The sequence below is a fragment of the Eptatretus burgeri genome, chromosome 6 (assembly GCF_056783735.1).
Source record: "Eptatretus burgeri isolate ZD-2024b chromosome 6, Ebu_testis_v1, whole genome shotgun sequence".
NCBI lineage: Eukaryota > Metazoa > Chordata > Myxini > Myxiniformes > Myxinidae > Eptatretus > Eptatretus burgeri.
In genome coordinates this window covers 2490540-2515539 of record NC_140966.1, presented here as the reverse complement: position 1 = coordinate 2515539, position 25000 = coordinate 2490540, and the positions used below count along the sequence as shown (strand labels likewise).

General features: G+C 41.8%; 1 protein-coding gene across 8 annotated transcripts in view; it reads right to left on the bottom strand.

Moving 5' to 3' along the window:
- Positions 1-4766: 4766 nt before the first annotated feature.
- PTPRD (protein tyrosine phosphatase receptor type D) overlaps positions 4767-25000 on the bottom strand; it is a 382026-nt gene continuing 361792 nt past the window's right edge. For all 8 annotated transcript variants that reach the window (XM_085883705.1, XM_085883708.1, XM_085883709.1 and 5 more), the window contains 4 exons: positions 10547-10672; positions 9848-10002; positions 7187-7322; positions 4767-6478 (listed from right to left, as the gene is read on the bottom strand). In XM_085883705.1, the coding sequence (XP_085739831.1) occupies positions 6410-6478; positions 7187-7322; positions 9848-10002; positions 10547-10672 (486 nt within the window). In that variant the 3' untranslated portion in view covers positions 4767-6409. The remainder of the gene's footprint in view (positions 6479-7186; positions 7323-9847; positions 10003-10546; positions 10673-25000) is intronic.

Genomic DNA, 25000 nt, shown 5'->3' with positions numbered 1-25000 from the left:
CCCACTCTGGCTAGCAGCTCGTCGAACATCGCTGGGGGCATTCGCAGGAAGTTGATGAAGGATGCATGGTCCTCGTTCCAGAGTTCCACCATGAGCTGGTCATGTATGCCGTAATGGCGTCGCCTCCCGATCCATGGTCTGACCCAGTTCCTTCTCCTCCGTTCACTTCTTCTTCTTCCGGCTCTATTGGCACGCAACTGGTGCAGTGTCAACTCGATGAGGTCATGTTGATGTTCGAGGACAGGTAGGTATTGTCTTCTCAGCCTTGCCGTATCCTCCATCTCTCAGAATGACATGGACATGTACTCACCACGAAGTCTAAATCAAAGATGAGTTCCTCCTGCGAAGCCCCTTTTTATATACCAATTCCCCTACTTGCTGCCAATACGCCATTATACGGTATCTGTAAGTTAGAAACGCGTTCAGTAAGTCCTGTGGTCGTCCTGAAGACATCAAATACATCTGCATACGTATTTGTGCATAGGACATGCTTTACAAATAATTCCCAAGCACGTTACTCATAGGTTATAAATAAGTCACGGGTACCCTAAACATTACTTTGACGTGTTTCGATGTATGAGGAACTTTCAAGTAACGTGTTGCGAAGTGTGAACAACGTTCGTGTAGCGTGCTTACAAAACGTTACTCATAGGTTAGAAATACGTTTTGGGTATGCTAAACATTACCTCGACGTGTTTCGACTTATGAGTAACTTACAAGTAATGTGTGTCGACGTGTATCAACGATCGCATAGCGTGCCTACAACTTATGGCCAGCGTAGTGGAACGTGTGAGCCATATGCCGGCATACGTCGTAAAATTTCAAGCATGCAAGCATTAAAAGTACAATGTTTAAAGCCAGCGTACTTCGACGTATGGCAGTGTTTTTCAGCGTGCTCTTAACGTATACAAAATGTACCCATACCGTATTCCACGTGTGCCAGCGTTTTAGACAAATTTTTCATAGATCGGCATACGCTGGCTAAATCGTCAAGGTGTGACAGCGGCTTTACAAAGGTTGCAATGGATACAAAAAATTGTCCATTTCATTTAGATTAAAATTGACAATCTTAATCAAAGCTCAGGTCAATCGGATGAAAATTGATTATTTTTCAGAATGAAATTGATTTTAGAAGTTTGACCTTGAGTTGACCTTTCACCTTTTGGCCAAAAATAGTTGGTTTCCCAATTCAGTGACACACTATGCAATTGCTGCTTAACCTCCAGGTTAACCAGATGAAAATTTATGATTTTAGAAGTTTGACCTTGAGTTGACCTTTGACCTCAAAAATAGTTGGTTTCCCGATCCAGTCACACATTATGCAAATCTTGTTCAAATTTCAAGTCAATCAGATGAAAAATGCCGATTTTAGAAATTCGACCTCAAGATGACCTTTGACCTTTGACCTCAATCAAAAGGCTTCTCAGTTGAGACGACCTTTACAACTTGGTGAAGTTTCGTGAAGATCAGTTTTAATTTCTGACCTGTAGGCGATTGACAGACAAACAGAATAACAAACTTGACTGACCAATATACTTGAAAAATCTTCGATTTTGCAACTAACAAACAGACGAAAATGGGTGAATACGTCACCTACTTCACCTCCGGTGGTGGAGGTAATGAAAATAAATAAATGAAAGAAAATAAATGCAGGTGAGGGACCCGAGACAATGGGGAAGCACGGTTTGTTCCTGCTCACAATGTGTAAGCATACTCCACATTACTATGCAATATATATAATCTGCCGGATGATGCTGCACAATGCACACATTTTGTTAAATATGTCAATATGCTTTATAGGAGGGGTAAGATTGCTGAGGAAAGGAGGGAAAGGGAACTGGTTAGGTGGTATCAGTCGGGGTGATAAAGGAAATGCTGTTCCCTCGGGATGACTAGCAAAGAATGGACTCCATTTTCACATGTCACAGCAGCGGTGCCAGGAATGTGCTGTCCTATCAATCCACAGCATGCCACAGTCAGCATGGCAGGTTCTCCATTCATCCATCCATTATTCATTCCTTTCCTATTTTCAAATATCACGAGCGCTTTAAAATCAAGACTTTGAATGAACTACAACATTCAGACACTGAATTTGCAAACGTTACTTCTATCTACTTTCATCACTTGGAATATTAACCAGATTAATTTAAAGGAAGCTGATGGCTGGTTGAGATCATGGGGAAGACTGCAGTAAGGGCTAAAAGTGGAATTAATTGCAACTGGCAAGCTTTGCAAGCAAAAAGCATTCTCAAAATGCAGCAATTGCACTCACTTTTGTCCAATATAGGGTGGAACAGGTTTCAGATGTTTCAAACTACAGATAAGAACAATCGAGAGAACAGGATCAACAACTTGTGGCCCAATGAGCAGATAGATATTGTTTGAAAATCCGCTCGATGCTAAATGAGCTCTGCGATTTCACATTTATGCTTCTCAGCCTTTAACATTTTCCGACCGATGCGGCTCAATTGTGTCAGTGTACGTCGGTTAAGTATTGTGAAGTGTTGAATAAATTATTATAATTTTAAGGCAAATAATTTTTTTCCATCAAGATATTTTGCAATCTTAAAAATATATAAAAAGGTCTCGATCCACATTTACCAAAGTGCTATAAATGAAAGGTCATATAACTTGACTTGCGTTGCTGTCAGAAATAAAGTGCAATTTCGTGCGCTGATGTAATAACATAGCAGGAGGATATGGCCTGTATTCCCACACAAAATAGTGAATACATTGAGACCCAACATGGCTTGAGAATGATTTTCTTTTTGAGGTGAGGCTTTTCAGAAGATGCTGTGCATCTGAGATATTAAAAAGACCTCTCCTCCCCAATGGCTTGCATTTATTGATGAGCATATGTCTTTTGTAATAATTGACCGTTTGTGATGTATTCTGGTTAAAATCCTTACTTACAGGATATTGTGTCGCACTGAAAGTTGGCCAGGACACATTAATTCATTAAGAGGTGTTTTTTTGCAATATATTAGTTTGGGCAGACGATCAAGGCACTGACAGACGCATGCTGCAAATAATTAATTATTTTTCCTCTAAGGTCACGTGAAATGTTGAGAGCTATAACTTATCAAGAATTAGAATTGATGAAGTGAGTCTTTTTTTTTTTGTGGAGCAAGTGGAGTTGGTGGGGGAAAAAAAATGGGCAGAGAAAAAACTGAACCGTGTACTGGCACAAGGTGAATAAAATTGAGGCTTGACATTTAAGTCCTGCTGATGCTGAGATTTCGAGGGTGCGAAGGAGGTCCATTGCTGTTCCCTTTAACGTACGACTCGCTTCAAACACATTAATAAGATACTTTAGGTGGAGGCTCAGTTTGGAGTGAAAAGAAGTGCCGCACCAACCACTTGTATCCTTCAGAAAGTGCGTAGCCCTCCCGTGCTGTTACAGTGTTGAAACAGGTCATGCGAGTTGCATACCGCGGCCTACAAAAGACAATCATCCTGCAGTGAGTGCTCGTTACAACCGGGTCGAAAGCTCTCCAGCTCGGCAGATGTCCAATTAAATAAAAGTCATTCTAGGGCGTTTATATTGAAATGGAAGGCGTGCTGGCATTTCACCACTCGGACGCCCTAGAGGGAAGGGGAAAAAAATCCCCGTTGTTGCGCACTCGAACGACAAGCGACGCGCCGGTGATTAAAGGCTTTGTTTGGTGACATTTGAGAGGCTCTCCGGTAATTGCAGACAGACTGTTATAGCAGGCGGGAATGTGAATCACCGTAGACTCGGATGTAGCTCTACATTTTTCGTGCAGCCACAGATGAAGGCTGACCAAGCACAGAATGGTAGACGATGGGCATTAACGATTAACGAAGCAAGTAAGCTTAGAAAATCCCATGCCAGCCGGTAGAGATGCTGCCTAGGCTCGTTAGGCTTGTTTAAATGTGTGTGACTCACACGGCAGAATGACCCAGAAGAACATTGACAATTTTGTGTTGGCAGGTAGGGTTGTGCACTGTGAAACCTGCATGAACCTCACAATTGAGAAACAATGGTGCGTAGTGACAAACCGTTGAGGAGCACTTGTCTGAATAATTCGGTGTTCGCTTATAATTGAATGTAAATCACACACGATTAATGTCTCTAAAATAGTGTGTTAATCAATAAATAAACTGCATCGATTCATCTTAATGATTTAACGATTGACCCAATTTCGGTGTCTGACGCAAACATCCAGCTAAACCAGGGGTTAATGTTTCTACATGAAATTATTGGTTCAGGAATATTTTCCATCATCTTGATCAATGTGTACAATAAAAGAGGGTCGGTTGTTGTGCTAGCAGTGGCAATAGGCAAATTATTACGCAGGTGGTGCCGCCAACAGAGTGGGATCTTGAGACCCGAGAGCGAGATGCAGACAAAGTAAGATTGATGGCGGAGTGCTGAAAGCATGCAGTGTATACGGGTGAGGGCAAGGCAAGGGGTGAAGGGCGAACGATGAGGGGCGTGGAGCTATGGGCGCCGTCTGGGCTGGGTCTGCTTGGGAAAGTGCAGTTGAGAGGAGGGAGAGGCAGAAAAAGGTGAGGGGTGAGGGGGAGCCAATCTCATCACACTAGACGATAGCGATGAGTGCACGAGTCATTTGCAAAAGGGATGCTTAAATACATGGCACCATGGGGGATGCGACTTGTGCTTTAAAGGAGAATGAAAGTATTGATTCCATCATAACGTGCAGATTATATTGGGAAGGGGGAGGGTTAGAGTTTCGAGGGGAGGGTTAGAGGGTTAGCGGATTAAAAAAAAAATCTGTAGGGCTTGTCCATCGATGCTACTTTTATTAGAATGTGGGATAACAAATAGAAACACTGTACAAGACTTAATGTTCTAAATAAATAAAAAAACCGGAAATAATCAGTGCGCACGAGCCAAGATTGCAAAAGTGTGCAAACACTGCAGGACTCGCAACACTGCATGACGCGCAGCCACAGGGGTTTGCGCCACCGCTGCCTAGATCTCAGCACTCCCCAGGGTGAAACGATTCGAGACTAGAGTTGGTGCTGCATCTTTGTTGAGGCTTCCCAAAACAGGCTCGCCTAATGTTTCCTTCTCACTTCTGAAAATAAATGCAAATAGTTCACCTTGCTGTTGACTTGACAGAACCCCTTTCATGCTTGACACAAAGGCACCACAACAGAGGGTTCTGGAGCAGATGCAACAACCATAGGAAAGATTCTCAGGAATCTGAAGGTTCATGCTCAAAACCATTCTCTTCTTGGGTATGACCATAATCCAATCTGTGGCGACGCATTTTTTTCCAGTTTTCTCTGAGGAGTAATGCAGAACGAGACGCAAGCATCCCATAACCTTCACCATTCATTACGTCACCGAGACTAGGAGCAGTGGCTGAACACGTGTGATTAACAGAATCTTGGAGGTCACCGAGCTGCTCCTCTGTCGTTTCGTGCCCCTGAAGCCCACTCTAAGAGTGCATGGCCTAATGAGTACTCAGACCACTATGGATTGAGCTAGCACCTTTGCTGTGACTGCTCACCCCACAGTCGGTTTGAAATACCTGGTCAAGATAAATGACAACACTCAGCCGACTTGCACACTCGGTGACTGGATGAGGGTTTCCCAGAAGATTGAAACACTAAATGCCACCCGGCTTCCCAGCCAAAAATAGCCAACTAAAGATTAAAAAAAACAAATACTGGATTAATACAGGTTCCCCGAGGACTGCAAAATAACAAGAAGGAAATAAGACAAAGACAAAGGCTGAGATTACTGTGTTCTTAACCAGAACAACCAGAAGGGCAATCCCTTGGTGTGGCACATCATTTACATGATCTGCACCACAGTTGAAATGACTACCGATTCGGTGTTAATTACATTTGTATTAATTAAAAAAGCTATGCTATTTGATTAAAAAAAAAAGAAATTATAAAGAGGAGAAAATAAATCAAATTTGAAGTAGTAGAGGGGTTTCTTGTACACGCAGCACAGAAATAACCCCCTCTCTCTATACCCCATACCTCCATCAGCTGTCAACTCCCTCCATTTCAGGAATATGTTAGGAATCTGAGCAGTTTGTTATGTACAGGATGAAAACATGGACATTCGATGACAGGAACGTTTCTCTCTTTCCCTTCCTTTCTCAGGGTTTCTGCCTACTTTCTATATTATTATTTTTTCTTCCTCTACTAATCTCTTGCTGTCACCACCACCACTCTCCTGGCGCTACTCTTTGCATGTTGTGCATCTCAATCATTGCGATTTGTTCCCGGTTCCTTTTTTGTTTTTGTTTTTGATAAGCTAGAACATTTACAAACAAAATGGCGCCCACACTGTAGGCTGAAACCCCACCCGCGACATTTCCACGTGGAGGATTTTTTTCCCGCCAATTTTGGCAGAGACCTTGAGGTGGCACCCTAGATGGCCCGCATTGTTCATATGTCCTTATGTTGCATAGTGGTCAAAACTTCCCAGGTATTCCAGAGCTGCACGGTAACAGAACTGATACTGGTCCTGAAGAGACAAGGGAAACAGGGTAAGGAGCGCCATGTCAGTCATTATGGCTTAAACGTAACATGGTTACTCATTTTGCTTCCTAAAATAGCTTGTATGACCAGGTGGAAGTTCCGTTTCCAAGCAAGCAAGGCAAAATGATATCCTCATGGTTGGTTAATGGTTAGTGGTTTAAAAAAAAAAAGAAAAATTAGGGTTTAACATTATGGCCAGTCTTCAGTGTCTATGCGAAAAAGAATTTTCATTCTTTCACTCCTTTCTTATAATACGAGTGGTAATCAATAAGTCTCTGGCCTTGCATTAAATCCAAAGTTAAGATCAATACAAACTTGCCCTTTTTTTTGCAACACCTTTCTGCATTAAACTGAATTTTTCTCAAACAATTTCTTTTATTTCTTGAGATGTATTTCAAACACCAATGTTTGATTCGTACTCGATGCTACAGACTAGTTTAATCACACCTCATTTAATCTCTCTCTCCTGTAACTTATTGACTGAGCATTTAGAGTCGTTTTCTCTGCTATGTTACAATAACATACATTAACAGTAGATCTTTGCAATATCAGAGAACATAATATCTGTGACATTAATAGTATCCCAACACCAGTTTGATTTTTCCTAAGAGGTGAGAAAAATGAATGGAAAAAGTGTCAGTGCATCTGCTGTGGACATAAATGAGAAAAAGGAAGATGGACGAAGGCAGTGTACCTCGGTTTGTACCATGGCGGGGCGCTGTGTTCGTAACATCTTCACTGTCTGGAATACGTCAACAACACCCTCGTACCTCATACGCTCCAGAACGATACTCAGCGTCACGAAGACTCCTGTGCGTCCCACACCAGCACTGGTGGTACCGGCCAGGGAAGTTAAAGAGTTGTATGAGTTTAGTGCCACAATATATCTTGTAGATAAAGTAACTAATGCCTTTACTGGTGCAAATGCAGCATCTGGCATCTGGCTGTGAGCTTTGCAAAGTTAGGGGAGGCACTGTTATGCTGCTGATGCAGTTCCCAAACATGGACGGTTGGCTTCACAGCCCTTCCAAAGGACAGAATACTCATTTTGATGTTGCACTTCTCATGTGAAGCACCAGAATGAGAGTTTGTTGTTGTATCGGGAATCGAAGCCAGACTACCTCTGAGAAAACGAACTAATGTCTCATATCAACAGACAAGCCAAAAGCTGTTGATAAATGCATATGCTTTCAGAATTACCGAACATTTATGAGATCACCTTTCAACTGTGGGGTATTACAAGTGTTTCCATATTTTCTTCATTTTTGCATGAATCCATTAACATGTCGAGATTTAAAGGATTTATGAACTGCTTTGGGATTTTTTTGCATGAATGTAGATTTACACAAGGAACTTAGAAGCAGGAAGAGGCAATTTGGCCCGTGTATAAAGCCTGCACATCAATTAAACATTTAGAGATTTAAAGGTCTATTACATCAAGTTGTCACGTCAAAAGTTTTCAAAACGCACCTCATCCATATATAAATATGGAGGTCAATAGGTAGGGGATAACAATCAATTCTCAGCAATTATTTTATTGTGCTTACTCTTTTGAAACAGTCAGCCATCATCGATGGATGAATGGCAGATGGAAGAGAGCTGACATTAGTGAGAATGAGTTGCGTTTCAATATCAGTGCTTCGAAGGGCATACCAATAATGAGAGCCTGAGGGAGGCTGTTATCTTTCCTTTTTAAAAATAGTAAGGCATGTGCAGTCTGGTTGGTTTGTATAATGTGTTGTATATGGCAATAGGGATTTAATGGATAAACAGACGTACGCTGGAGCGCAAAAGCACAGTTGAAACAACATATATGCTTTTCAACTTTGTTGATAAGATTAAATATGGAAATCCATAATAAATTTTATGCCTGGTGTTGGCTTAATTGTTAGGGTGGTGAGCTTGGGATCCTAGGATCCTGAGTTCAACTCCCACTCGGCTGTTGAATTAATACCAGGTGGGGTTGACTCTGCCTGTCATCCTTCCGAGGTCGGCAAAATGAGTGCCAGCACACTGGTATCCTGTGTCGGAGTGGCGACCCGTCCAGGATTACGTCCAATAGTCAAGGAGACTGCTTCGGCAGCACCAACGCTCTGCACAGAGTATGGTCCCAATGGATGGATGGATAATAAATTATGCTATATACGTATAGTTTGTGCCACACCATACATTATACAAATAACAATTATTTTGTCTTCATCCGATTGTTCAATAGATGTCCGTGTGTAAAAAGAGTTGAACGTTTCATATCGTAACCGTAAAGATCCAACCGCTCAGCCGCTCATGTGAAAGCATCGGCTGCGCGGACCTCACAAGCAAATAAATCCAGCAGTGTGAGCAAATTGTCCCCTTGCAAAAAAATTAATGAGGCCCTGAATTATTGGAACTGTCACTTTGTGATCCTACAAGACAAACTCCTTCAGGGGCTCAAATTGATAAGGTTCATACATTCAGTTCAAAATTTTATCGATTTTGTTTTCATTTCATTGCCAACGTTTGCTCACACCGGCTTCATACTGAGTGCTGGAAACACCTTTTTTGGCACCGGTAATGCAAACTGCTTGACAGAAAAGATCCTTCATTTTGCATTCCTGCAAAAATCCCAAAATGGTTCACAGATACTTGAGTACAGACTATGAACTTTGAAAATTAAACATATCCTCATTGCTTTGTTCAAATTTGTATCAATAGGTTAAAAATACTAACTACAGAGAGAAGTGAATACTTTAATGTAAGGATCAGTATAATACAAACAGAAAAGCTGGGAGAAAAAGGAGCGATAAAAAGAGTAAAAAAAAAATCTTCACGTAAAGGATGACAGGAGTTAAAATGGACATGAAGAGAGCAGTGGAGTGTGGAGGTGTCATTAAGAAAAGGGAGGTGATGATAAGAGTAGGGTGAAGGAAGGAAAAGAGTAAAGGTTATAAATGGTCGTGAGTTTGGTGGCGGCAGTAGGCAGATTGTCATGTCTAAACGTGGGCTTTGAGACACAGAAACATTATCTGTTCGTCGGGTCGAACAACAAAAACATGAGTGGCTACCAATTATTGATCCTTCTTAAGAGGTTCTGTACAGAATGATGTCAGTAGTGTGTGTGGGTGTGTGTGTGTGTGTGTGTGTGTGTGTGTGTGTGTGTGTGTGTGTGTGTGTGTGTGTGTGTGTGTGTGTGCGCGCGTGCGTGCGTGTGCGTGTGCGTGTGAGATCCATAATTCCTACATAATAAGACCAGTGTTTGTCAATTTGGGAAAAATAAGGCTTTCACACTGTGAGTCAGTATAACAGAAACTACACTTGGGTGATTACACAACTAGGAAAATGGCAACTGACAATACTTTCTCCTCAATTTGCCACCTACCTGCAGTGAACTGTGATTGGCCCATCTTGTCCAAACTGCTCCTTAGTTTTGTGCACCTGACCGATGAAGTCGATGAAGCCCTCCCCAGACTTTGGCACACCTTGTTCAGGCCAGTCAATGAATTGGAACTGCCGGATGGTACGTGACTGACCATCCTGGAAAGAGATCAGCGAGGTGAGGCATTAATCCAGGTCATGGCAGGATTTTCTGCTTAATAATGGAAAGCCTTTGACCTATTTTTTTATCGATTTAAAAGAAAATTAAACAAACAGTAAATAATAGTTGATCAAAGAAGTGTCAAAGTTGACGTTTTCTCTTGAATCACAAGTTACCTGGGCACATTCCAAAAAGCCGATCTTGAAGCCTGATGATTGTGTGTGGTTCGTGAAGAGGGAATTAAAATGGGACAAGCACAAAGTCCAAAACAACTTATCCAAATGGAGTATGCACAAAATAAACAACCAAATATCCTTGCAATTTTAAAAGAGAAGAAATCCTGTCTCCTGAAATGCAGAGATGAATTGGTTCTCAAACGCTCCCAGAAAGAAAAAGACAAAAAATGCCCACATGGAAATGTGGGATGTGGGTATCATTTTTATGGAAATGTGCCAACAATTACTGGGCTTGGTGATAGTTTTACCCAATCAAATGGCAAAAAAACAACAAAAACAAAAAACACCGACAACATAATTTCCTTACTCTGGCATCTGTGACTTTGAACTCCCGCAATATGTACTGTGGCATGCTGTACTCGGCCATCGGATCCACAACAAAATACTGATAACGAGCAGATCGTTCCGCAGGCCAATACTGATGGCATTTTTCCTGCAACAAGAAGCAGATGATAAGCTGTAGGAATATGTTATTCCGTCAACTAAAAATAAGAACAATGAATATCGAACCAACCAGAACTGAACAAACCATTCCCAAATATATTTCTGTTATTGCAATGGGATATATATATATATATATATATATATATATATATATATATATATATATATATATATATATATATATATATATATACACATAAAAAACACACACACACACACACACACACTAGCAGGGTATGCTTACTCGTGGGGCAACTTAGCATAACAATTGTGCATTTTGTGAGGAAAGCACCAAATTTGGCACACTAGTAGCCTATCATATTATGAACAGATTTGGATATTGGGCCATCTCAAAATTTTTGATGGTAGTGGAAAATGGCTGCCACAGCCATCAGCGGCTGAATTTGAGATGGCCCAATATCCAAATCTGTTCATAATATGATAGGCTACTAGTGTACCAAATTTGGTGCTTTCCTCACAAAATGCACAATTGTTATGTTACATTTAGCTAAGTTGCCCCACTATACACATTGTAAGCAGTAACGAACCGTGCTTCCTCATTGTTTCGGGTCGCTCACCTGCATTTGAGTTCTTAATTATTTTTTTAATCTATTTATATTTTCATTTATGGATGTTGTACGACGATTCTGTGAATTTTTTTTTTTCCGATGTATCGGCTCCGATGTTCATCGGCATGAAAAATTTCAGCTTTCTACATCACCTGGAAGGTACCGATCTTTAATATCAGTCAGTGAGTCAGTGGTTATAAAGAGCTTTATGTATTAGATATAGAGCACATACATGAACGAAAAGCATGGTCATTCCATGAAGCTGTTTGACTATATGTTTATCTATTATGTACTGTTTGAACGTCAATTGCACCCTCATGTCACACAGGTACGTCGATTAATTACATACCTTTTGAATGTACCTTTTGACTCTTTGGACTGCTGAGACCCCTTCGACCATTAAAGACCATTTAAGACCCCTGAAGACACCTAGAACCCAAAAGACCCTGATGTCCCTGAGGACCCAAATGACCCTAAAGACCCCTAAAATAACCCGAAGACCCAAAAGTCCTCAAGGACCTAAAAGACCCTGAAGACCCAAAAGATGCACAACACTCATAAGACCCTTTAGACCTGTTAAGACCACTTAAGACCCCTTTTGCCTTGAAGACCATTAAGACCCCTTTTACCTTTAAGACCCTTTCAACACTTTAGACACTTTTCAATCGCTTCACCTTCAGACCTTTTATACCATTTTGACCCCGAGAACCTTAAGACCTTTACACCCCTTAATTCCCTTTTCACCCCTTTGACCTTAACACCATTTAGACCCCTTACACCCTTCAGACACTTTAGACAGGTTCGACCCTTGACGATTTCGAGCTTTCGACCACTTGGACCTTTTTATCTTAAGGCCCGGTCACACCTTGACGTTTTAGCCAACGTATGCCGATTTTTGAATTTTTTTTCTAAAACGCTGGCACACGTTGAATACGTTATGGGTAAGTTTTGATAACATTGAGAGCACGCTGAAAAACACTGCCATACGTCGTTGTACGCTGGCTTTAAACATTGTACTTTTCGGTTGTCCTCAAATTTTTTCATGCTTGAAATTTCACGACGTATGCCGGCGTATGACTCACACGTTCCGCTACGCTGGCCACAAGTTGTATGCACGGTCTGCGATCGTTGACAGACGTCAACACATGCTACGTGTAAGTTAATCATAAGTTGAGACACGCCGAGGTAATGTTTAGCGTACCCGAAACTTATTTCTAACCTATGATTAACATGTTGTTGGCACGTTACGCGATCGTTGCCACACGTCGACAGACGTTACTTTTAAGTTACTCATAGGCTGAAAGACGTCGGTATAATGGATCGTCCTTGCGTCAGCGTCCACGGCCACGGCCAGGACACTTATTTGCAGCATTCTTCAAACTTTTCTTCGGCATGACGAGGATGTTCACACTTCGATGTCGAGCTTGGCTATGATTCCAATTGTCCATCGGCAGCGTCTATTTAAAATAGTCGAGTTTGAGCGATTTAACACGTTCAGAAGAAACGCTTCAAATTTCAAAACCCCAGCGTCAAAAAACAAAGGCGAGTGACAGCAATTTAAATCGTTCATTGTAAACAATGAAAATAGCTGAGTGGTACCGTTTAAAAGTCGTTGAGTGTAAAAAAAATCCAATTGTTGAGCGCAAGCGTCTACTTTCAATAGTGGAGATGCAGCCATTTAAATCGTTGAGTGGCAGCCTATGAACCTACCCGTGGACACGCGGAAGCAAGGACGATCCATCATAACCCACACCCTCCCCCTCACACTCACCTACTACTGCCAACATGAACAAACTACTACTAATACTAATACTAATACTAATACTGATACTAATACTGATACTGATACTGCTGACATGGACATCGACTCAAAAAGGAACTCGAAAACACTGTTGGGTTCCCCTTTTATGAGCAGCATTTTTATATACCAATTCCCAAAACCGCTGGGAACACGTCTTTATATGGCAGTTGTAAGCTAGAAACACGTTCATTTATTTTTTTTGTCGACCGGAAGACGTCATTGGAATACGTCTACATACGTCGATGTGTGTTGGGACTACGTAAAGAATTGGTTCAAAGCACGTCAAACATAAGTTAGAAATAAGTTTCGCGTAAAAAAGACATTACCGCGACGTGTTTCGACTTATGAGTAGCTTATAAGTAGCGTTTGTGGACGTGTGTAAGCGTCCACATATCGTGTGTAAAACTTATCCCCATCACATGCGGAACGTGTGTCATACGCCGAGTACGTTGTAAAATTTTGAACATGTTTAAAATTTCTTGACGTACTCTACTTACTACGACGTATGATAGCGTACTTTAGCGTTCTACTCGCGCATACCAAACTTACCCATACCGTATTCGACGTGCTCCAACGTTTTAGACACACTTTTTGTTACGTCGGCATACGCTGGCAAGATCGCCAAGGTGTGACCGCGATGTTGACCCTTCCATTTCTACGGCATTTATGATTCGAATCGTTGTGCGTCAGCCTTTTAATAGGCTACGTCACGACATCGTCGGCGATGCGTGCAACGCGCTATGCCTAAGTTAGACTATCGGTGGGCATCGGTTGTGTAGGCCGACAACAGGTTCAGCATTCGTTGGTATAAGTTATCTATAACACAACGAAACGTTCTGTGTTGTTACCAATGCGTTATACATAAGACCAAGTCGCTATGAATACGTCCGAATCTTTAAAAAAAAATATCAAAAGTTCAACGTAAGTCAGCGTTTTACATACATTTTAACATGTTGCCATCGCTGGCTAAAACGTCAAGGTGTGACCGGGCCTTTACAAATAAATATTTGTATTATGATTGATGTAAATTATGAAAACACAGCAAATCTGTAACATCCATCCATCCATCCATCCATCCATTGGGACCATACTCTGTACAGAGCATCGGTGGTGCCAAAGCAGTCTCATGGGCTATTGGGTACAATCCTGGATGGGTCACCACTCCGAGACAGGAAAGTTGAATTGTTCAATCATCCCAGCAAGCTGGTACTCATTTTGCCGACCTCGGAAGGATGACAGGCTGAGTAAACCCCACCTGGTATTAATTTAATGGAGCGGGCTTTGAATTCAGGACTCTAGAATCCTAACTCGAATCCCAAGCCCACCACCCTAACCATTAAGCCAACATGAGGCATAATCTGTCACGTAAATCTTTGTAACGATGTGTGGAGAGGCGAGCGTAGCGATCCGATCCATGCTAGTGGTGTGGAACACAGAATTAGTTGCAGGATTTTTGAATTTCATCCATCCATCCCTCCATCCATCCCTCCATCCATCATGATTTCATGCTAATATAAATTTACTTATTGCATTATGATGATGATCATCATCATCATCTGCACCAAGGGTCATATATGAGCCAAATTCATTGAAGCCATACATTTATACAAGTACATAGGACACTGTTACATTCAGTGCCAAGTCAATACATAGTGCCGGATCAAAATGCTTTGACTTGGAAACCAAAAAGACCATCCAATAAAAGGATGGAGTGGTTTTGAAGCACCACCAACAATGAGTGCTTTGTGGCCTCCAGAAATAAATGCTGTTTTTACGTACTGTTTGAATAACTCATCATAAGGTAAGGGTCAACAAGCCTGGCATACAAAAGAGCAGGTAGGGGGGGTTAACTAGTGAAACGACTGATCTCGCAACCCAATACAAAACACTAATTAATGCATGTCAAGAAGGGGATGGTGCAAAACCAAGATGACTGACAAGTAAACCCTACCCATCCACCACCCAGGAGTTCTAGCAGGTACTCAACCGGAAGCATGTCAGCGGGGAAAGAGGACAGGCCCTGACGACCAGTGTGCGTTATTATAACACCAGGTCACAATGTTTGCAACACAAGAATAAGCAGCAACCCAATGAGGATGATGTGGCTTTCTTTTGTTTCAATAACAAAAAAGGGTTCCATGCTTTCATGAGCAACCAAAAGTAGGTCAAAAGTGGTGTATACAAATTTAAAATGGCCGCATGCACCAGCTGGTTCTCTTTGGCTTGATAAAGCTTGTGGATCACAAGCAAAACGTTGCCTGAGGCTGACACTGCTCTTCCTGGTTGTATCAAGATTGGCGAGTCGAGTCTTGTTTAATTTATTGGTTGGCTGTGCCTTCTTTTTACTATTGTGTGTGTGTGTGTGTGTGTGTGTGTGTAAACAACACACACACACACACACACACACACACACACACACACACACACACGATCACTTGTGGGAACTCAGGTGATAAGCTGCCATTCTTAAAATCACATTTTATTATGTAAGACAAGCATGATTTAATAGTCCCAAACATGCAGAGTTTGAATAGAATACACATTGATAAGTTGAAAGGGGCAGAAATAAAGACCTGGTTGAGCAGTGGGGAGGGTTGAATTTAAATAAAGGTTCAATTAGTGCAGAGATAACTGACAGCTTGAATTCACATCACGGGGTGTCAGTGTCAGATTAGGCTGTCATATGCAAGAAGGTATCACCCGCTCGCCATGCAGTCCAATTTCAAACAAAATCATTCATGGCATTTCTTTGAAATTCTAGAAATTTTGAGACACTCAAAACAATATGAAGAAAACTTTACTTTCTCCATTTCTTCGTCGACATATTTTGAGAGTGTAAGAGAGTCAAAAATAAATTAAACTGAATCTAAAGTCCCAGTGCAAGCACAAGGAAAGGAAGAGTTTTTTTGGGGGTTTTTTTTTTGAAATACAAAAAATAACATCCAATTCCAAACAGAGTTTTTATAATGGATCCAAATGAAAATGGAAAACTTCACTTACAGTTTAAGGGAAAGGGCCAGCAGTCGATATTTTTGAACAACAACAACATCAAAAAAAGTAGACATTGAAGGAAAGAAAGTTCCAAACCAACATTTTATTCACCGTCATCGTTTCCTCACATGTTCAACATACGTGTACGAGTATATAATAAATAGACACAGTGACACCACTTTTGGTAAAATAATTATATATATTGAAAAATCTGACTTGTTTTGTGTGATTTTCAAATACATTTCGAAATATAATTTCTCGTTACCGTCAGTGATCAAACTCGATCGCTCCTTTGGTCATTTCCTTGGGATTATTCACCTCCTGGGAATATTGCTGGGACTTGAATAATTTATGTCTTTCTGACACTCTCAAAGTGTTCACCAAAACAATGTCATAATTGCTGGGAATAAAGGATTTCCTTTCCTCAACAAAACAAACTGACTGACTGACTGACTGACTGACTGACTGACTGACTGACTGACTGACACACACACACACACACACACACACACACACACACACACACACACACACACACACACACACACACACACACACACACACTCCATGTGCCACTGTTCTTAAGACAACAAATACAACTACAAACTTTACCGCTTGTATCGCTGATGTGAATAGCTGAACTCCAATATAGAGAACCACTCTTCCCCATCTCCCACATCCTCCCCAAAAATTACTACTGACTGTTCCATGAGCCTTACCGCTTCCCAAAACCACCACACCTACCCACACTTCATCACTAGTTCTAATCCCCATGCGGCCTACACTATCCTTGAAAAGTACCAGGACAAGCATAAGGCATGTGGCCTGCACTAAACACTGTCAGGTGAGGTTGGGGCACCTTCATCCTCCACCCCCCTCCCCATCCCCATTATCCACAATTGTGGGTGCTAAATTTTGTTGTAATCATGTAAGCCATTACGAAGGTCTTCCCCTCCCCCTAAAACATCCCCCGAAATCACCATCTCTCCCCCACCCCCTCCCCTCCATGCCACTCCCCATGGGGGCCTTATTATCTCTACCAATTTAGTGGCCCCACCCATGTTCCATTCTCAATATATAAGGGGATGGATAGACAGACAGACAGAGAATGGAGTGTGAAAATAAGAGCAGATTTGCATTTGTGTCAGCTCTGACTGATGTAAAACTGGTTTGCAAACTTGACCAACAGGCACATGTTTACCAACAAAGGACTTCTTCTGGAAGAAGTTCTTTCTTTCACGTTTCTGGGTCTCACTATCTGCCAGGATCTTTCCTGGTAAAGCCACATTTCAAACCTCGCCTCCAAAGCCAGTCGCCGACTGGGAATCCTCCGTCGTGCAAAGTCCTTCCTTGGCCCACCTGAGCTCCTGTCCACATACAAAGCTTTCGTTCGCAGTCTGATGGAGTACTGCTCTCCCCTCTGCGCTGGTGCTCCTGCCTCCCACCTTTCTCGGCTTCACACTGTGGAAACCAAGGCATTTCGGACCATTGATATCTCCCGCGATGAGACTGAGTCTTTGGGCCTCTCAATCTCTCACCACAGGCAGGTCGGTGGTCTTTCTGTCTTCTCCCATCTCCTCTCCGGTCTCGCCCACCCTGCTCTGTATGCGATTTGTCCCCACCATATTTCTGCAGGGCGCTCAAGGTCCGCCAACAATCCCCTTCTGGTAAAACCACCAAAATCACAAATCACTGCTCACCTTCACTCTTTCATTCCTCTTTTTCCCCACATTTGGAATAAACTCCCTCACTCTGTTCAATCCCATTCTTCCCTCCAAGCCTTCAAAACAGCTGTTCACCACCACCTCTTATCATCCCCCATCCAAATCCTCAATCTTTTCTACCCCAGTTAATCCACCCTATGCCCACCTTTTTCAAATGCCCTTACCTGCTTTCCTTCCTCAAAGTCCATGTAATATCCATCTTGTATACCCCATGTTCCCTGCCACATCACTCCCCCTATCATAGATCTTCTAATGTCTCTGTTCCCCACTGTTTTGTCGTTCCCACTCTTCTGGGTCTCAATATCTGCTATCTGGGTTCCGAGCTGCTCTTGTCTCATGCCTCCCTTGCTGTGCATTGTGCATTAGCTCTCATTCGAGCCTCGACAAGGTACACACAAAAAAATTGAAACATTTCTAAGATTTTGAGTAGATTCAGCATTGGCATGATGAATGCAAAGAAAACATTTCTTTTTAGGGGGGGGCGTGGTAGGTTAATGATGCAACTAATGTGATTTGTCTTCATTTCTTCTGGCAAAAAACGAAGAAACATACAGGATATGTTCCGAGGGGGAAAAGCAGGTTATTTTTAACCTCCGCCATCGAGGATGGACGGAGGTTACTGTTTTCACCCGTCTGTTTGTTTGTTTGTTTGTTTGTTTGTGAACAGTATTACGGAAAAACTCCTCAACGGATTTCGACGAAACTTGGTGGGGGGATTAGGTATGGTCCAAGGATCATGCCATTAGATTTTGGAATTGGTCCAAAGTCCAATATGGCCGCTATGGCGGCCATTTTAAAAAATATTTGAATTTTTTTTTTTTTTGCATTTCTACATGTTTTAAGTGATTTCCAACCAAAAAAAAAATTTGTAAGAGAAAAAAAAACCCCTGAAATTTTGCAACTTTAAAAAAAAAAATTATATTTTATTTTTTGGGCATTTCTACATGCACGTCGATCTAGTTTAGTTTATTCAATCGTGGTTCAGTAGAGTCTGATCCGTTTTGACCTACAATGAATAGGATATCAGGTTCACTTAAGTGACCCAGGAGTATTGGCGGCAGAGGTTTAGCACTCTACCGAGTGCTCCCCTTCTAGTTTTTTTAAGTGTTTTTTTAAGGCGGTCGTTTTTGGCTGTGGAAGAAACCTGCAAAGTGTAAGATAAGTACATTGATAAAATTAGCATTGTATGCCATATTTATTGCACTATAACCTTCCCTGTACCCAATTATGTGCGTGGAGATATTTACGGGATGCATAGAACCAGTGCTTCAAGCTGAAAAGGTACATGATGTGATACTCAGGTGACATTCCTGGAATAGAAGCAGCATAAATCTGAAATTCTGAATTATGAAATGATAGGTGGAATCCCATTTGGTAATATTGTACATGAATGAAGAAAAAGGTTTATGGATCAGTGCATTCATCAGAATTTAAGTAACAGCACACAATGTTCATAATTGTGTTTCCAATGTGAGATTCCACTTAATGATAACACACACACACATCCATGCACCTTCCGTGAAGGGTTTCCTTGGAAACAACATTCCTGGATTTCTTATCAGGAGCATACATTTGCAAGGGACTTGGGGAATCCAACTGTGCTTCGTAATACATACACAGCATTCTACGTGATAATGGAGGTGTTCAGAGGTCTATTTCTATTTCATGGAATGTTTGTTCTTGCAACTTGTTGATGACAATTGCAAAGCAGGGCCGGACTGTAAACTGAATCTGCCTGAACTTGAAAGGGAGGTCACTGTCTGATGGAATAAGGGGGATCTGGGATGAGAACATGCTTTTCTACTGATGGGCCATTGATAATCTTCGCTTCGACGACATTGGGGGAAGAGAATGACAGTGATGCATCACGTTCCATTAGTGAGATGTGGTGGGTCTAATAACCGTAGTATGATGATTGGAATGCCTTTCCTCAGGATAATTTGGTGTGGAGGTAATTGAGATAGATCAAATGAGTTTAGAAATTATACTGGGAAGTGAGCTGTTTCGTCTTCAATAACAGCAGTGTCCCTTGACTTGATCACCTGGGAAATCGTTGATCAGTATTGTGTTTGATCACCTGGGAGGGAAGTCGTTGATTAGTTTAGAATCTATGGCATTGACCATCTGATTTGAGAGGTGCTAGTACAGCATGCTCTCCAAACCACAGTTGACGAGCTAGAACACAGAAAAGATCAGAAGGCAACGTAAAAAAGGAACAGCAGAAAGAGAAGAGGGAAATGCTAACAGCAGGACCGAAAGAGAAAATAGACGGAGATGGACAACAAAGGAGAGGTAGGGAGAATGCAAGGGGTGGACAATGATGGGTAGCGAGAATGCAAGGGGTGGACAAGATGGATACAGAAGCAAAATTTGGTAGTGAGGAGTTGTGGGTGGAGGGTGGTTTAGCAGGTGCAGAAAATATCATAGTTTTGGATGGGGAATGATCTGAGATGGTGCTGAACAGCTGTCTTGAAGACCTGCAGGGAAAAAGGGGATTGAAAAAAGATGAAAGTTGGTTCCACAGGCAGGAAAAAAAAGAGGAACAAAATGGGTGAAGGTGAGCTGTAATTCTGGATTTTGGGAATTTTTTATGAAGGAGGTTGCTGGGAGACCGTGTGCGCCTTATAGATACCTGGGAGGGGGAGGGGGAGGGGACAAATCATGGAGATGGCAGAGGGTGCAAGACCAGAAAGGAGGCGGCAGAAGACAGAGACACCACCAACCTACAGGCGATGGCAAAGTGATAAGCCCATCGACTCAGCTTCATCACAGGAGATTGCAATGATCTTGAAGGCATTTGTTGCCACGGCATCAAGTTCAACTGTGTGTGAGGTACTCCATCAAGCTGCGGATGAAGGTCTTGTATGTGGCGAGGAGTTCAGGTGTGCCAAGGAAGGACTTTGTATGACAGGGGATGCCCAGTCGGAGGCTGGCTTCGGAAACCAACTTTGAAATGTGATTTGCCCAAGAGAGATCATGTTTGACAGTGAAACCCAAGAGTTTGATTGACTAGACTTATTTGAGAGGGTTGTTGAGAAAGTAGATGAGAGGGTTTGCGGTATGGTCCTTTAGGGGAGGGGGGGAAGAATGTGTGGGATTTCTCATGGTTAAAAGACATTCTAAGTGTTTAACCAGGTTTTGATTTTGTCAAGGTCTGAAGAGAGGAAAGAGGCTGCTGCCTGTCTTTCTGATGGATGAGTGATGTCAAGGCAGAGGGTGAAGTCATCAGAAAACAGAAAAAGAGGATTTTCCAGAGAGTCAGAGAGATCATTGATGGAGACTAGGAATAGGATGGGGCCCAAAACACTGCCTTGTGGTGCTCCAGCCTTGACAAGGAGAGGAGATGAAAGGATTCTGTTGAGAGCCACATGGCTATGAGAGTGGAGTAAGTCAGTTCCCCAAGAGTGGACTTGGTCTTGGATGCCATAGGCAGAGAGTTCTCCTGTTAAATGTGTAGTTGCATTCCTGCGCGATGTAGTTATGAAGGCAATGTGGCCTTATGAACAAATTGATGGCAGTATGAAGTTTATCAGAAATGTCTTTCCCACACTAACAGGTGCATCAACAGAGAGTACACCTCATTTTAACTCTCAATGATGGGGGAAAATCGGTTGAATACCTGTTTGTGATCAGGTGTTAACTGGCTTTTATGTCGGCATATAATGTTGTGCTTCTTTCTGTCCATTACAGTTGGTTTCTCTGAAATACTCTCGAGTAATGTGGTAAAATTCTGTCCTGTTAGGTAAAGGAAGTCCATCTTCTTCTCTTCTTCTTCTTTCGGCTGCTCCCGTTAGGGGTCGCCACAGCGGATCATCCGTATGATCCGCATAGTGATTTGGCACATGTTTTACGCCGGATGCCCTTCCTGACGCAACCCTGGTCGCCTCTTACGACCCAGGGATAAGGTAAAGGAAGTCCATAATGGTCTAGATTTTTCCTTCCATGAGGAGCACCTTATTTTCAACACCAATGAGGGCTTCATTGTAAATTTGTTCTGTGTACTGTTGTACATTGGTGCCAAGTTATGTGTTCGGATGTAGGATGTCTACTGGCATGCTATTTCGATGCTCCTGCCATATGCAGTAACTGAGGATAACTGGGTTCGCAATAAGTGAGGATGATGCCAAAGTGAGTGTGGATTGAACAAGGTGAGCTGTTTGATACTGATTCCTGGAAGGACAAATTTAGGTGGTTGTCATCTTTGAGGAGACCACATTCTAGGCAAGCCTCACAAAAAGTTTCACATGTCCTGTCTTCATCTTTACTTAGATCTTCAAAAGATTCAGGTCCCGTTATTTCATGGAGAAGTCAGATAAAATAACAGTCCCCTTGCTTAGGGATCACAGTGTAGACTCTTCCAAGACACTGCCCACCCAGGAAAAGTCTGCACTTTGAGAACAATTCCTCGATTTTTATTTTCTTGTCCAAATCTTCTTGGCTGTTACAGGTGAAATATATTGGCACATTTTCCTTGGCTAATGCATGTGCAAACTCATCATTTTGGCAGTTTAAAGAACTCCGTGAGTGTGGTCTTTGGTGATTCAGCAGTCACTGTAGTGCAGAATCCTCAAAGTACTGCATTGCCCAGTCTGAAGGGGTACTGCCAGCTGGACTATGGGGGGAGGAAATAGTCATGCATTGGGAATCTTACTATTTGTAATGCTGCTTCACTGCTGCCAAGATAACAGGCCTGGTGGTACTGCTGCACTTGATCAACATTTTGCTGGCCATCTGTTTGTTGGAAAGTGGAGACATGCACAATTATACATTCAGGCGACAAGTTCATTTATCGCAGGAGGTAAGGGTTGTAAGGAACAACTAACCTAGCAATTGTCAATTTCTTGTTCGACATGTTTCCCTGCCACAACCATACTGATTGTGTGTTGTTTGTCTTTCTTCTTCCTTTGGTCTATGAAGATACCTGGTATATCCATCCTGGCCAACGTCTATACATTGTCGATCCTTTGGATATCTATTTGTACAAGGTTTGTCTCCCATGAGGGGACTATTTCTGTTGTCAGTTGAGAGCACTACATGGAAAATGGATCATGAAAGAATGTACAATGTGGAATACCTCAGGATCATCACTTGATAGAATTTCTGCTGAGTTGAATTGTCAACATCATAAGGCTCTATCTAGCTTGAATTATTAGGTCAACCAGTGAAATTGTACCAAACTTCTGGGGTGCATCTACCCATCCTTCTGTATGTCATAAGGGTATTTTTTTTTATTTTTTGAATTTTTTTTTCCAACTAAAATTGCATATAAAAAATGTAATTATTCACGAATATCACAATTTTAATGCAAAATAAATGTTTGAATTCTGCTTGGTGTAAATCATGACAACTCAAATACTTATCCTCAGTTAAAACAACAAGAAATTGACAGTCTCAATCACGTGTGGTGAGGTGTTTTTAATAACGTGGTGGTGAGGTGTTTTTAATAACGTGGGGGTGAGGTGTTTTCAATAACGTGGTGGTGAGGTGTTTTAATAACGTGGCGGTGAGGTGTTTTTAATGACGTGGCGGTGAAGTGTTTTTAATAACGTGGAAGTGAGGTGTTTTTAATGACGTGGGGGTGAGGTGTTTTTAATAACGTGGCGTTAAGGTGTTTTTAATAACGTGGCGGTGAGGTGTTTTTAATGACGTGGCGGTGAAGTGTTTTTAATAACGTGGAAGTGAGGTGTTTTTAATGACGTGGAGGTGAGGTGTTTTTAATAACGTGGCGTTAAGGTGTTTTTAATGACGTGGTGGTGAGGTGTTTTTAATAATGTGGCGGTAAGGTGTTTTAATAACGTGGTGGTGAGGTGTTTTTAATAACGTGGCGGTAAGGTGTTTTTAATAACGTGGCGGTAAGGTGTTTTTAATGAAGTGGGGGTGAGGTGTTTTTAATAACGTGGCAGTGAGGTGTTTTTAATGACGTGGTGGTGATATTTTTTAATAATGTGGCGGTAAGGTGTTTTTAATAACGTGGTGGTGAGGTGTTTTTAATAACGTGGTGGTGAGGTGTTTTTAATAACGTGGGGGTGAGGTGTTTTTAATAGTGTGGTGCTGAGGTGTTTTTAATAACGTGATGGTGAGGTGTTTTTAATAACGTGGCGGTGAGGTGTTTTTAATGATGTGGTGGTGAAGTGTTTTTAATAAAGTGGTGGTAAGGTGTTTTTAATAATGTGGCGGTAAGGTGTTTTTAATAACGTGGTGGTGAAGTGTTTTTAATAACGTGGTGGTGAAGTGTTTTTAATAACGTGGCGGTGAGTTGTTTTTAATAACGTGACGGTGAGGTGTTTTTAATGACGTGGAGGTGAGTTGTTTTTAATGACGTGGCGGTGAGGTGTTTTTAATAACGTGGAGGTGAGGTTTTTTAATAACATGGCGGTGAGGTTTTTAATGACGTGGTGGTGAGGTGTTTTTAATGATGTGGTGGTGAGGTGTTTTTAATGACGTGGTGGTGAGGTGTTTTTAATGATGTGGTGGTGAGGTGTTTTTAATGACGTGGTGGTAAGGTGTTTTTAATAACGTGGTGGTGAAGTGTTTTTAATAACGTGGTGGTGAGGTGTTTTTAATGACGTGGTGGTGAGGTGTTTTTAATGACGTAGGGGTGAGGTGTTTTTAATAATGTGGTGGTGAGGTGTTTTTAATAACGTGGTGGTGTGGTGTTTTTAATAACGTGGTGGTGTGGTGTTTTTAATGACGTGGTGGTGAGGTGTTTTTAATGACGTGGTGGTGAGGTGTTTTTAATGATGTGGTGGTGAGGTGTTTTTGATAACGTGGTGGTGAGGTGTTTTTAATAACGTGGGGGTGAGGTGTTTTTAATAACATGGTGGTGTGGTGTTTTTAATAACGTGGTGGTGAGGTGTTTTTAATGACGTGATGGTGAGGTGTTTTTAATAAAGTGGCGGTGAGGTGTTTTAAATAATGTGGTGCTGAGGTGTTTTTAATAACGTGATGGTGAGGTGTTTTTAATAACGTGGAGGTGAGGTGTTTTTAATGACGTGGTGGTGAAGTGTTTTTAATAAAGTGGCGGTAAGGTGTTTTTAATAATGTGGCGGTAAGGTGTTTTTAATAACGTGGTGGTGAAGTGTTTTTAATAACGTGGCGGTGAGGTGTTTTTAATAACGTGACGGTTAGGTGTTTTTAATGAGGTGGTGGTGAGGTGTTTTTAATGACATTGTGGTGAGGTGTTTTAATGACGTGGTGGTGTGGTGTTTTTAATGACATGGTGGTGAGGTGTT